Genomic DNA, 15316 nt, shown 5'->3' on the forward strand with positions numbered 1-15316 from the left:
TGTTGTGGAACTGGGTCATTAAGATCAAGAGAATCTCAGGCTTTGGACGATGGAACTGAGGGCATTATTGCTAAGTTTGCAAATGACCAAAACTCAGATGGAGGGACAGTTAATGTTGAGGATGCAGGAAAGCTGTAAAGGGACTAAGACAGGCTAGAAGAGTAGCAAAGAAGCAGCAAATGGAATACAATGTGGGAAAGTGTGAGGTTACGCAGTTTGGTCGGAGGAATAGAGACATATACTATTTTCTAAATGTGGAAAGGCTTTGGAAATCTGAAGTTACAAGGGACTTGTTTGAGGATTCTTTGAAAGTTAATATGCAGATTCAGATGAAAGTTAGAAAGGCAAATGCAATGTGTGCATTCATTTTGAGATGGCCAGAATACAAGAGCAGAGATGTACTGTTGAGGCTCGATCAGGCTCTGCTCAGACTGCATTTGGAAAAGTGTGAGCAATTCTGTGCCTCATTTCTGAGGAAGGATGTGCTGGCATTGGTGGAAGTCCAGAACAGGTTTATAAGAATGATCCCTGGGATGAAGGGCTTGTCATTATGAGGACCGGTTTAGGACTCTGGGTCAGTATAGGAGAGAGTTTAGAGGGAATGGTCTGATTGAAACTTACAGAACATTGAGAGTTCTGGATATAGTTAATGTGGTGAAGGTATTTTCATTAGTAAGAGAGACTACAATCCAAGGGCACTGCCTCAGAGAACTATGATGAGGAGGAATTTCTTTAGCCAGAGGGTGGTTAATCTGTGGAAGTCATTGTCATAGAGGGTTGTAGAGCCCAAGTCATTTAAAGTGTTTTAGACAAGGATAGATGGATCCTTGATAGCAAAGGGGATGAAGGCAGAAGAATGGGGTTGAGAAACATATCAGCTATGACTGAATGGTGGAGCTGACCCAATAGGTCAAATGGCTTAACTCTTCTACAACTTATGGTCTTATGGCTCACTCTAGTTAAATGATCAGTTCACTAAATTCAGTAAGATCAATGTAAAGAAAGTTACAATTAGTTGCAGTAGATGACAGAGCTGAAATGAAAGCAGTTCATTCGCATTCCCACGTCTGATTGATAGTTACTGACCCCTGCCAGAAACTGGATATGTGAAAATCATGGAAAAATAAGATGAACCCAAGTGGAATTATCTCACTCCCCAGATTCACACAGGAAAGATATCACATTGAGTAAGGTACATGAGGTCTGCCAAATGCTGTGGAACTGTACCCCAGTAAATTAGGGAAGGAGGGGAAATTACTCTGATAAACAAGCGAAATAATTTTAATTCTGCTGAGGAAGTAGAAATGTACAATCAGCAGTGTCTAGCTTGGCACTCAAAAGTAGGTCCAAATTGAAGAGTTTGAGTGGGTATGATGATGTATGGCATGCCAATAAAGTCAGATTTCAAAAGAGCTGGAAGTTAACTTGGTGAGAGGCACAAAGCAAAATTCAGACCAGACCCAAATGCCTTTTCCTTCTCATGCCTTTCAGCTCATTACTCCCCACGCCATTAGAGTACAGACTCCTCCTCGACACATTCCAGGAGTGGTGGAAGTCACACTTTCCTACAAGTCAAAACAATTCTGCAAAGGTGCACCTGGAAGATTCATTTATACAGGTAGGTTGACTTCTTGCTATGTTGGAAGAACTTTGACAAAACAAAGAGGGAATTGCACAACCTGTGGGATGAATGCTGATGAGATAGGTGTAAGAGCATGGAAGTCTCCTCTGTCTGTTGACTGTAAGGGTTGTCTCAATCCAATTGTCACACAATCCAAACTATGCATACCTCAGCACAACTGGACATTATGTTGGCAATCTGAATCAAGGGAAATTGAAAAATGCCACACTACTGTAATCAGGGATTAATTTATTGAGGTTAGCTCTTGTATAATGATTAGAGATTGGGAATATATTGTTCTGCTGAAAATATATTACACTTGATTAAGGAGGATTTGGTGTCAATAATAAGAATTTCTAATGCTGCAACATTTACTTGAAATGCAGAAGTGCTTCCATCATCATTGTTCGCAGCAATGAATAGCTATTGTAAACTTTTGGAAAGAGAAAAATGGAAAACAACATCAAGAAAATCTAAAAGAACATTGGCATTAGAATTATAGCTGATTAATGTCAAAGTGCATGGAACTACAGTACAGAATATAAGGGGAGCAATAACCATTCCATTTGCTTTCCAACTCACTTGGTATGCCTGTATATTAACTTGCTGTCATTCATCAAGGGATATTCAGATCCCTTATATCACGGCATTTTCTTAAATCTCTCCATTTTAAAAATGTCACTTTTCTATTATTCCTGTCAAAGTCAACAATTTCACAAATTCCTCTTAAATTCCACCTGCCAAACCTTTAGCACTGAACTGACATATTTATCTATCTTAAAATACTTCTTGGGCTCTCTTGAGACAAAGGGAAGTGCTCCTTCTTTGAAGCTTGTTGGGTTGTTTCATATGATTATGTTCTATCAGGCTTATTGCATATGCAGGCGCAAGTTGAATGTCAAATCTTATGGGCAGGAGATTCTGAACCCTTTAGTGACCTCTCAGGTTCAAACACCAAGGTACTATATTTAAAATGCACCCAGACAGCACTTTACTTTCTGCAAGCAATCCCACGTCCTCCACTGATTGCCCCACCTATCCCTGTAGATGTCTGACAACAGAAAGGAAATGGCTCAATGTTTCAGCAACATCACCCTCAACATATATAATGTGTAGAAACATAGAAAATAGGAGCAGGAGGAGGTCTTTCAATACCTCGAGCCTGCTCTGCCATTAACTATAATCATGGCAGATCATCAAACTTAATACCCTAATCCCATCCTCCTCCTCATGATTCCTTTAGCCAAAGAGCTACATCTACTTCCTTCTTGAAAGCACATAATGTTTTGGCCTCAACTAATTTAATGGGAGTGAATTCCACAGGCTCACCAATCTGTGGGTGAAGAAATTTCTCCTCATCTCAGTCCTTATCCTTTTACTATGATCCCTGATTCTGGACTCTCCCACTATTAAAAACATCCTTCCTGAATCTAACTTGTCAAGTCATGAGGGCTACTGTTGGATGGTGGTGCCTGCCCAACATAAAGCTCCTGATTCCTTCAAGGGAGCAAGCATTGAAGGTGAATGGCAACCAATGGGACTGCACCTGTGCTGAAGAGGAGATTGGATATGTACATCTATTAAAAAAGAAGCCCTCCATTCTGCTGCTCCCAGCTACAAAGTCTTACCAACATCTCGGGTAAGGGTGGTTTGTAACACTAACACAACGTTGTTTTTTGATACAACTACTGGATCGCCTCATAAATCAACAGAAAAAAGGAAAGAGGTTCATGCCTCAGACATATCTTTTGCAGGACTTTGAGGAGGAAGTATTGGCACACTCAAAAGATGCACTGCAAAGGCATTGCTACCCACCCTTCAGGACAGGGATATTCACTATCTTGGGTTGGCTTGGAATCACATTCTGATGAGCACGGCACTGATATGGTCCCACAGCTACGACAGAAAGTTTCAGAGTTCTCTGACACTCTGAAGACTGCTGCAGAACAGGCCCCTACTGAGTTCATTGCAGATGATGAGCATCTTGAATTGGCCATTTATGAGCTGATGGAGATGCATGGATAAACAGGAGAACATTTGGCAGTGGTGCCAGAGATCTTGCATACTCTTGATTGAAAGGCCTAGGAGTCTGTCCAAGTAAAATCTGATGTTGTACCAATCTAAATTTCAAACAATCTTTATTGTCAGCAAATTTAACACTTATACATTTAGCCCCTTTACCCAAGAGTCATTGACAAAGATTATTTTGTTCCAGATATCCAGCATCCACAGTATTTTGCTTTTAGTGATTAAAAAGCAGGTTTTGTATCGCAATGAATTATTTAATCATGTGTTCAGCTGTCAAGTGCTCTAAACTCATCTTGTTTTTACTGTGAATTAATCCAGAGCATTATTTACAATGACTACACAACTGAATATGCAGGTAACTGCACGAGAGGTTTGAAAAAATATCCAACAAGTTAGCTACACACTTCCTGCAAGACAGGGGTCGATTAGTCCTAACTGTTAAAAAGTAGAATGGAATAGCATTAAGTACCACTCTTGGAAAGCCAGCTCATAAAAGTTGTTCACATCCTCTGGGAGCCATGCATAATCTTAGCTATGTCAAACCATTTGCTTTTGAACAGAGCTGGAAATGGATCCACATGTGTGAGATCTGAATGAACATGCTTCTTACTAAAATTGGATCAAGGTTATTAGATATGAGGCTCCAAGTTGTGGCTCTATTGCTCTGGTTCTTTTCTGCTCTGAATTTGGTTTACTATTCTTCTGGCTGTGTATTTAAGATAATAGCAACAACTTGTCCTTACGTAGCACTTTTAAAATAGCAAATCATCCCAAGAGGCTTCACAGGAGTGTATCACACAGATATTTATGCCAAATCATGTGAAAGATATTAAAATTGATGATGATAAGCCGCTTAAATGTTTTCTTAATACAGGAGAAAAAGGTAGAGAAAGTTATGAAGAAAATTCCAGTCAGCTGAAGGTAATACTGTTCATGTTTGAATGATGAAAACTGGAGATTCAAAAAGGACTGCAGGAGTTGAGAGGGTCTGAAGGATTGCAGAGATGGTGAGAGGGAAGGCATTAAGTTCGTGGAGGAATTCTAAAATATAGTCATTGCTGCATATAATCTTCTGGAGATCAGCCAGCTGTAGTGGTAATGGTTGGACAGGATGTTCTGCAATTTGGAGACAAGCAGCAGAATTTTGGATGAACTCAAATTTACTGAAGGTGCAAGGTGGGCAATTAGTAACAAAACATTGGAATTGTCTAATCTAGATCCTAAGTACGATCTGTTCTGTCCCAGAATGCTTTCAAAAAAATTACCAACAAACGGTAAATGAAAAGTGCACAAAGAGAGACAAAAATGACAGATACAAACACAGAGCATGAACGAAAGCTGAAACAAATACAGTGGTAAGAGAGCAAATTGAGATGCAGGAAAAAATGTAAAGATCTAATTGTAAAGCATAAAACTCAAAGTAACAATGGAAGAGAAACAGGCAAAGGAGTTTAATCTTACACACACAGTGAGAGATGGGAAGTAAGAGGAATGATGCACAGCAATGGAAACAATCACTGTGGGAACAAGTCCAACTCTCAAGATAATGCTACGGCTTTCTCAGGCTCAATCGTGTATGGATTAGTTGACTTTCTACCCACTGAAATTTGCATTATTAAAGTCCTAAAGCAAACGTTAACACTCCCTATGGAGGATTAAGTGATGCTAAGTATAGTATTGACTATATTCAATGAGCTGCTCTCAGTCCAATTCCCCAATGTACACATCAGCTTGTCAAATATTTAACTTCATGCCATCCTGTAGTTATTAAATAAAATGTAATATAAATCTGACAAGAAATTCAGATACACTTCCCATTTAATTTGATGAGGGGATGCCACAGTGCAAAATGCAGAACCCATTGATTTTAACAGTTTAACCTTCAGTATGCCATGGGAGTTTACCATTCCAAATGCACATATCTTCTGTGGCATTTCCTGACTTGTTTATAAGTTGGTATGCACCCTTTCTGCAGTTTTTGTGGGTAGGTGTGCCAAGCTTGGAATTTGGTTTGTAGATGTTTCGTCCCCTTTCTCGGTGACATCCTCAGTGCTGCAGAGATTCCTGTGAAGTGTTGCAAGACTGTATTGGTTTAAATTTATTTTGTTTCACTTCCACTGCTTCCAGTTGCCAGTTCTGGTTGTTCATTTTCGTGGATGGTGTATTGGGTCGAGGTCAATTTGTTTATTGATGGAGTCTGTGGATGAGTACCATGATTCCAGAAATTCTCTGGCTGTCCTCTGTTTGGCTTGTCCTATTATGCCCTATCAAATTTGTAGTCCTTGTCAATTGTGTCTACAGGTACTAAGGACAGCTGGTCATGGTGTTTAGTGGCTAGTTGATTTCTAGATCGCTAGTTGTCTGCCTGCTTGTCCTGTATAGTGTTTCGTGCAGCCTCTGCATTCAATGTTGTACACCATGTTTGTCCTGCACATGACGGGTAATAGGTTTTCTGTTCTGGTGAGTTGTCTGAGCTTGGCTGTTGGTTTATGGGCTGACATAAATCCGAGTGGTTGGAGGAGTTTGGCTGTCAGTTCTGAGACGTATTTATATAAGGTACAGCAGTTAGTGTGTTGGGTCGTGGCATGCCCTTGCCATGTCGTTTGTCTGCCAGGCATCCGCAGATGAAGGGGCGGGGAAATCCGTTCTTGGCAAAGACCTGTGCAAAAGCTGTGCAGTGAACACTCAAGGATTTCCACACTTCAGCCGGTCACCATAGATCATGAGCATTCTATCGGCAGTTGTGAGATGTCACTTCAGCAAAAATGTCACGACACAGCAACGAATCTGAAGATTGAGCACAAAAGGCCTGAAAGACATTTCTTTTATAAGTTTAGTGTTTTAGAAACTCCAAGGATTTAGCATTAAATAGCATGTCAATATTATAATCAGAGTGAAGGTCGAGATTGAATTGAGAGCAAAGAATATAGTGTCAGGTCAAGTTCTCATAAACAGACTTGGGAATCGTGGAAAATTACAAACCTAACTTCATTCATATGTAATTGTCATTTATCGACATATCGTAGAATACCTTAAACAGAGAGAAAAGCAGACAATTTTTTTTTGTGGTGTTTTAGTACAAAACAAAATGATACAAACAGATTTATACTGGAATATTTGAAGGCAGGTCAAAAGAAAAAAGTAACTTGAGAAAAGTAATCCACAAGATAGTACAGTGACAGAGTGATCGATTAACCTCATGGTGAAAAGCAGTCACAGAACAATAGAAAAATAGATTCAAAGTATAGAGGTGGACAGTGGCATGCATGGCTGGATAATTTCACTCAGATTAGATGAAGTGAAGTGCTGGAGAGTACAATGAGGGCTCATTGCATCTCAAATTCCTTCTGTTCCTCCCTGTTAAACATTTGCAGATCAGGTACAACATTGCTGAGAGAGTACGCATTCTCCACTTTGCTTTCAGATGTTCTGACATTTGTTCCAGTACATCTTTGCTGCAATGTAAGACTTTCTATGACTGACCATCTGGCTGAATTGATGTTCTACATGATTACATTTTCCAATTTACCAACTTATACTGCTGACTTGCAATATTATATACAGGTCCAAGTTCACACTCATTGAAAGTGAAACTGATTTCCTGCCAGGACCTTAGAACCAACTGAAGACAAGATTATCGTTTTCTCAGAGCTGAATGTTAAACCTGGGTTCCATTGAGGAAATGGTAGTGTCCTGCTAGGTCTTTCACTTTCTGTCAGAGAAATACTAATTCCATTAATATCATCAATCTTTGCAAGTTTGAAGTACAGTACATCTGTAACTATCTCTCAAAAGAATGACAGGAGCTGTTGAAATAACTCCACAGGGGCCGGTATCCCGTCATCAAGTCACCCTTTATTTACACTTGGAGAGTCCTTGACACTGATCAAGCTTCCCTTGAGCCAACTCAAGTGAATGGAACCGCTGAAACTCCTGTTTATATGTGTCGGCCAGGGCTCCTGGATTGGACCAGATTAACAGCCCCAATCAGGGAACTGAGATTCTATTAGGTCCACCTGGCTTACCTCTTTACAATCACTATATTCTCCCCATCTGATTCTGAGGACAGAGGCTAGTTCCTTTTTTTTGTAGCTCCTTCTGGGGCGTTTTAGCACCAGGTCAGAATCCCCTAACTCTGCCTTGAGACAGATGGCATGTGATGCATAGTAGCTCACCTCTTGTGCCTGTAGTGTTTCAAAAGAAATTCATTTTCCTCTTCAGGCATGACATCCACCATGTCCATCTCAACACTTGATAGTGAACACCTGGGTTCTCGAACAGGAGGAAAGGCATTTGAGGAGCCGGGCACGTTTTGCTCTTGCACCATTTCCGGGTTTGCAGCTTTCATATGGTCCATGCTGCACCACCCGAACTTTATACGTCACTGGACTTGACCTTGTGTTGACCATGCCTCTTACCCACACAATGCCATTCCTGTTGTTCCTACACCAAATGAAGTAAACGATCTCTCTCACTTAGTGGAGACCTGTGTGTGGCACTGCCATCCCTGATGCCATTTCACTGGCTCCCAGATCCAGGAAGACCAGATTTAACCTGGTGCAGAGTCTTCTCCCGTTAACAACTCTGCTGGAACTATGCCTGTAGTTACATGAGGGGTGGTCTGATAATCGAATAGGAATTGGGGACATTTTGGGATCTAATGAAGCTGTAGGATGTTTCTTTAAGGAGGAGAAAGTGAGGACTGCAGATGCTAGTGATCAGAATCAAAACGTGTGGTGCTGGAAAAGCACAGCCAGTCAGGCAGCATCTGAGGAGCAGGAGAGTCGACATTTCAAGCATAAGCTCTTCATCAGGAATGTTTGAGGGTGGGGGGTGGAAAGAGGGCTGAGAGATATATGGGAGGGGGTGGGGCTGGGGAGAAGGCAGCTGGGAATGTGATAGGTAGATGAAGGTGGGGGGTGATGGTGATAGGTTGGAGTGGACGGTGGAGCGGATAGGTGGGAAGGAAGATGGACAGGTAGGACAGTTCATAAGGGTGGTGCGAGTTGAAGGGTTGGATTTGGGATAAGGTGGGGGGAAGGGAGATCATGAACCTTTAAACCTGCTTTCACAGTTTGGACTGATCTTTCCAGACCATTGGATGATGAATGATATGGAGCTGTCCTGAAACAATGAATACCATTCAACTTTCAGAAACATTCCAATCCCCTCCTGGCAAACAATGGCCCTTTATCTGTTACCAATGCTTCCAAGTGTCTGTGTATTGCAAAAGATGTGCGCTGTTTTTCTAATGGTGTTCCCCTGCTTGATGAATAAACTCTTTGAACGTCTATACACTTTGAGTGGGCATCCACAATGACCAAGAACATTGAGCCCAGGAGAGGACCTACATAGTCGACATGGAACAGAGTCTAGGATTTATCTAGCTATTTCCATAAATGTGGAGGAGCAGCTGGTGGTAATTTTTGTCCTTCTTGGCACTCTGGGCACTGCCCCATCAACACAGCTATGTCTGCATCCCATCCTGGCCACCAGACATAACCTATTGCGAAAATCTTCATTTTAGAAACTCCTGGTGGAGATCAGCCAGTACGTGGCGACAACCTTTGCTCAGGACAGTCAGTCTTGGTCCCCATAATAATACACCGTCCTCTCCTGTGATTTGGTCTCTCTGTGTCCAAAAAGGTTTCAATACTGGATGCGACGGTCCTTTGGTTACCTCCAGCACTACTCACTGTTTCAGTTCTGCCAGGACTGGATCTTTCTGCATCCAACATCTGATAATGTCAGCTCTGACTGGAAGTGTGTCCAGAAAATTTAAAACCATTGCAGACTTTTCCAGTGGTGGCAAGACTGGTGTTTTATTTGCCAGTGGGACTCAGATCAATGTACCCGGATTTGCTACTTGGCCTCCTGGATAGTGTTCCATCTTGTAATTTTCCACACCCTTAGTATTAGAGCCCATGGCTGAATTCAGCCTGAAGCTACGGGGAGCACTGCATTGTTCTCTTTATGTAGACCTAGTATGGGCTTGTAGTCTTTTATTATCAGCCTACTGATTTCTGCCTCAATTTTTTGCCCATGTGGAAAATTGCACTGGGCGGGCCTTGCAGGATTGTGGAATTTTTCCTGATCAACTTTGCCTCCTTTGACAGTCCCAAAACATTCCCGAAAAACTTGGACTTCAGTCAAGCAGCCATTTGCTAATCGAAAAATGATGAGCCAATCTAGGTGAATCTTTCTCAATCAATTTTGCCCTCTCAGGCTTGGGCCCAGATCTTTACTATCATCAGTGGTAAATGAACCAGCTGCTTCTCAGAAGAGACTGGAAACAAAGGTGGACCTTTAATCTGTGAAGGTTCCTCAGTATAGGTTCTCAGTCTAACTGAGATCTTGCGCAGACTTAAGGTTAGGAGTCCAGATTGAAATTTGTTAAAGACTGGTTCTGCAATCACTGAAATGGCTGCACTGGTATCGCCCTCCATTAGGACTGGGTGACCATTTGACCAGATGGTTATTTTAATTGGTTCTGAGTTGGATGTTGCTAAGCAATTTCACTGTTCCAAACCAGATGTAGATGGACTTTCCAAGGTGTACAGGTCTATGAGTTCTCTTACTTGGTTTAGGTCCAGTGGGACTCTTTTGCTGCTTCAAGTCCACACACCAGCAGTAACTCCAATGGCTTGCCAGCCTGGCTTCTGAAGAAAATTTTCACCATTTGGTTAAGTCTTAACTTTGTTTTGGGATTTTGCTGTGGCTTGACTTAGAGTTCCTCTTTTCAGGATATGTCCTGAGTGAGGCTGTGTAATTGCCTTTATTCAAGTGGTGTTCCCCAAGCTCAGTTGGACTGGAGAAGGTGTCCGCTTCCATTGGAATACCCTGTAACTCATGTGCTCCACTTGCCGCATTTTCCAATGATAAAGCCACTCACACTGCCTGTTTGAAGTCCAGTTGGACTTCAGCTAGTACATGCTTTTGTGTGGTTACATCATAACCTCACTCTTGTCGCCTCTGAAATAACCCCATGGAGACCGGTATCCCATCACCATGTCACCCTTTATTTACATGTGGAGAGTCCTTGACACTGATCCAGCTCCCTCAGAGACAGCTCTCAGAATAAGGAGAACATCTGAAAGCCCTGTTATTATTTGTCAGCCAGGGCTCCCTGATTAGACCAGATTAACAGCCCCAATCAGGGAACTCAGATTCTGTAAGACCCATCTGGGTGACCTCGTGACAATGACTACAGTAGTCACACAAGAGCCATTGAGGAACTGAATGGAGTGTTGTCAAGGATATAGAATACTGTCTGAAATAACTTGTTACCTGTCTTACTGCTGTCAGTGTAATTCTACTAGCAGGAGTCGAATATCTAAATCATGAAGTTATGTGTTCAAGCTCTGCTCTGGGTCTTGAACAACTCATCCATACTAGTGCTCCAGTGCAGCAATAGTTTATCAAAAAACTGTGAAACTGAAGTGCTTTCCAGTAGTTCAGTTGAATCCCATGATGCTGTTGGGAGAACATATCGTTATGGACCAGGCCAGACCTCTTCAAAACATTTCAAGAAAGTAGCCCAGACCCTAACTTTGCTAGTTGTTTTAAGCCGGTGTAACATGGATATTCCAGGAGGGATGCAGTTGGTCAAACCATATAGTTTTAATCAAAACAGAATTGATTTACAAGATTACCAACTGAAATACAAACAAAAGAGACCAGAATACTGAATAACTTAATTGGTCCGAAAACCCAATTAAGATGGGTTTTAATTGATGATCCCAACTCAATGATGCTGTTCCAAATACTTGCAACAATCTCCACAAACACCCCTTTGGCACAAAAGATAAAATCAAACCCAGGGTCTGACAGGAGTGAAGCCAGAGAGAGAAGAGGATCAGCCTGGACCTGCTTCTTTAGGTCCAGCAGCTTTTTCAACTCTACTGCGCTGAAACCAAACTAAACCAGAGAAAAGCTGAGCTGGGAGAACTGGCCATGCCCTTTCACTGTACAAGAGTTTTTTTTCAACTTAAAGGCCTTTTATCTGAGGCATATCTGTTTGGTATAATCAAATTGACCCTAAAACCCTTCAACTTAGACTTTTCAGAGTCTGTATCTTTTACAATCTCTCTGAAAAAAAACCTCAGGAAAACATAATGTTGTTAAAACAGCAGCATCGTCACAATATGTCTTCATGTGCTAGCTCACATTTCATTATCAACCAACACAACCAAAGATCAATTAATTGGTTATTCATTGCAAAGCTGTTCATGGGAGTTTGCATTGTATAAAGTACTAAGGGCTAACCACAATGAACCAATGAAAGTATTTCACGTACTCACTACTGGATCCTGGTCTGACAATGCCTTGATTTTATATTTCTCATCCTTGTTTTCATATTTCACATAACCTTGTCCTTCCCTGGCTCTGTCATTGCTGCAGCCCCAGAGTGCTCTGACATCTTTGCCTTCAATCAACCTGGCCTCCCCAATTTTAAACAGCTTCCAAGGTTTTCTGCTCTAGAATTCCTTCCTGAAACCATCAAACCTCTCTGTCTCTCTTTCTTTCCTTCAGATGCTATTTTCTCAAAATATTGATCAAAACATTGGTCATCTGTGTGCATATCATGTGTGACTCGCCAATGAATCTAGCTTGTTAATAATCCGATGAAGTGCTTCGGAATGTTTTACTAGTTTATCAATGCAAGTTCCCAGATGTAAAGTCTTTTGGAACCACCATGGGAAGAATAATGAAATGCTAAATAAATCCAAGTCACTTATTCCAAATTTTCTGCAAGGTAACATTGAGCACTTTGCCAAGACTCTCTTAACAGCAAAGTAGTGGAAATCTGATCATCAGATTTCAAAGGCATGCAAATACCTGCATCAAGAACTGATAAAACAAAATTGAGAGCAAATTTTGAATTATATAATTTTAAACTGCCCTGGGTTTCAGTAGAGTTTCCTGGCCTTAATGATGGCATAATAATCCTAAATTGAGATCAATAAAAGTACTTGAACACGAATGTAAAACCCTCTCAACAGCACCTTTTGTAAACAGTCACCAACCACATAAATATTGTGCAGAAGATCTTGAGATTTAGTGGTAGTGTCCCTACCTCTGAGGGAGGGAACCTCAGTTCAAACGTCACCTGCTCCAGAGGTGTGTCAGAACAACTCTGAACAGACAGATTAGAAAATATCTAAAAATATTAAATAATTCCCATGTCTGTCAGTCACATTTTTGAGCTATGCTTTCTCAAGAGTAGATTTCCCAGCAATGCTTTCAGTTCTTTACAAAAAAGAAAATCACAAAAAAATCAAACAGATTGCTGTTAATATCTGCACAGCAATGAAAAATTTTAAAATGCCCGATTTTCAAAATTTAACCCATCCAAAAACCGACAGTCAGCAATCTCCTTCAAACACAAAGAGCAGGTCAAATACAGAGAGCATTCCAAAGCTTTAGGAAATCTTTTCAGCTACCATCTTGTATTCTCTATCAAGCCAAGCACTGCAATTAAGTTTTTCTCCATCATTAATATTAAAAAGTTAGGAAAAGATTAGCCAGCTTACTATGCCTTTTCTGCATGAAAGATGTATAAAAACTTTTCCATATTTTCATGTGCTTGCCCAAGAAGCCAAGGATTTCAGTTCCTATTTTTCACAGAAATAACATTGTGGCCTCTCAGTCAGCTCGGCTGTTCAGCAAGATTGCAGCCAAACTTAATTTTCTCACCTGATCCCCAGATCTCCTCATTCCCTTTGTGTTGAAAAGATTTAGCATTACTATGTTGGAATGGAGGACATGATTTGAGTTCCTGTTCCCTGATCATAAACGTGTTGGATAGTTGACATGTTCAGATGTCAGGTAAGGGCAAGGATCAGGGCACTGATGTCCTGAGCAGATGCATAAGCTTACTGACATTCTCTAGATCACTCACAGTCACTTGTGTGTAAGGAACTGACAGACTGCCAGCAAAAAGGCCAAAAAACAAAGGAGAAATACGGCAGGAATAAGTAAGAAAGCATAAAAGCTGTTTTGAGTACACTGAGAACTAAACGCTTCAGCTCACAGAATCAATCTATCCTTTTAGGTTGCTTAGAAACCATTTCTTCATGTTTTCTTTTTGGGGGCTGTCAGAGGAAGAGAATGCCAAGAAATAGGTCTCAAAGTCTCCACAAGCTCTGTCTAGTGTACACCCTCAGTCTCACAATGGGTTAAATGCAGTTACCCATTCCAGCTCTGTAATTTCCCACTGGAGTGTAGCTGCAATTGCATTGCTGAGCTCCATCTGTGAGCTGTATGTTGTGGAGGCAGTAATTTATTAGGACAATGGACCTGAGGAGCAGAACGGCACTAAACCATCCCAAACCCCCCCTCCCCTCACCTCCAGCACCACATGCTTGTGCTCTGGGGAGCCTTTTATCACCACAAGCTCTCCGGCTAGTATCCCAAACAGGATGATGAACATTCTCTGATGATGTAATTGCCACTGGCATTTCCTCCCACTGGTGAATTATTAAATTACTTGCAAGAATATATTTCTCAGGAACATTAAAATCACCACCTAGAGAATTGTTGGAAATTGTTAGCATGCTCTTAATGAATAGAACCTTCCCTTACTTGGCTTTTCTGTCATCATCTTCCTGAAGTTGGTGCAACTATTTTGTAATGTACAAAATCCTTCAGTGTTTCAATATCTACAGGAATTCTCAGCTTCTACAGAAAACTTGGTGTGACAAAAGGGAGAAAGTTCAGTGAGTGATCTTCATATTGTTGATATGTCAAAAGGCTGGAATCACTTGAAAACAGGAACAGTCCTGAGGGCTGGGCTGATCCCAACATTCAGGGCACGAATCTCTCAGCGTTCAAGATATGGGTCTGTGCTGATTGAGCTAATCTCATCCAGTTTAGCACAGGACTATGATACTGGGCTGAAACGAGGAAACTGTCTTCTTCCTATTCAGTGACTTCCTCTGAAAGATAAGAGTATTTAGTTGTCAGTGATCAGGACTGGACTTACTAATATTGCCTGTGACGATGCACATATGATGAAAGATGACTGAGATGATGTGTTGGAAAACTGTCAGAATTTGTTTAACTGTTCCGTCACAAGAGTCAGTGCCTTGAGGCTAAGAGAGAGAATTGGAAGTAGAAAAGCACAGACAGCAACCTGGACTTAGAAAGTATCTGTCACACAGAATACAACATATTCTACACTGAAGCCAACGGATTTAGTGATCTGAGGAGAATGCACATTAATCAAAAGATTTAGAAAGCATGGAAAAATGGCAAAGTCTTGAGAATTAAAGAAGGAGAGCAACATAGGTCATTGCTACAAATAATGAACGAGCATCTTCTACTGCATCTTCCACATCACAAGGATATCTTAAAGAACTCCACAGCTTAGTGTTACCAATATTTCTATTGCAATAGTCAATTTGCACACGGCAAGAATCCACAAACAGTGAGGAGGTAAGTGACAGAGAATCTGTTTTTAGTGTTAGTTAAGAAACACACGTGAAATTTCAACAAATAACTCTACCACAGGAACGGTGGGGTGAACGGCCTCATTGCTGTATTATTCTATGCTGTGCTATAATACTAGTAGATCTCTCTTTTACTCCACTTAAACAGTGTCATGGGATCTTTTGTGTTTCTGTAATAAGATAAGCAGAGCATCAGGATGTTGCTTTATTTGCAAGA

General features: G+C 41.1%; 1 protein-coding gene across 6 annotated transcripts in view; it reads left to right on the forward strand.

Moving 5' to 3' along the window:
• The window catches only part of LOC140459661 (transcription factor COE2), a 265010-nt gene that overhangs the window by 201312 nt on the left and 48382 nt on the right, over positions 1-15316 (forward strand). For all 6 annotated transcript variants that reach the window (XM_072554002.1, XM_072554001.1, XM_072553998.1 and 3 more), the window contains one exon: positions 1492-1618. In XM_072554002.1, the coding sequence (XP_072410103.1) occupies positions 1492-1618 (127 nt within the window). The remainder of the gene's footprint in view (positions 1-1491; positions 1619-15316) is intronic.

Source organism: Chiloscyllium punctatum, chromosome 35 (genome assembly GCF_047496795.1).
Source record: "Chiloscyllium punctatum isolate Juve2018m chromosome 35, sChiPun1.3, whole genome shotgun sequence".
Taxonomy (NCBI): Eukaryota; Metazoa; Chordata; class Chondrichthyes; order Orectolobiformes; family Hemiscylliidae; genus Chiloscyllium; species Chiloscyllium punctatum.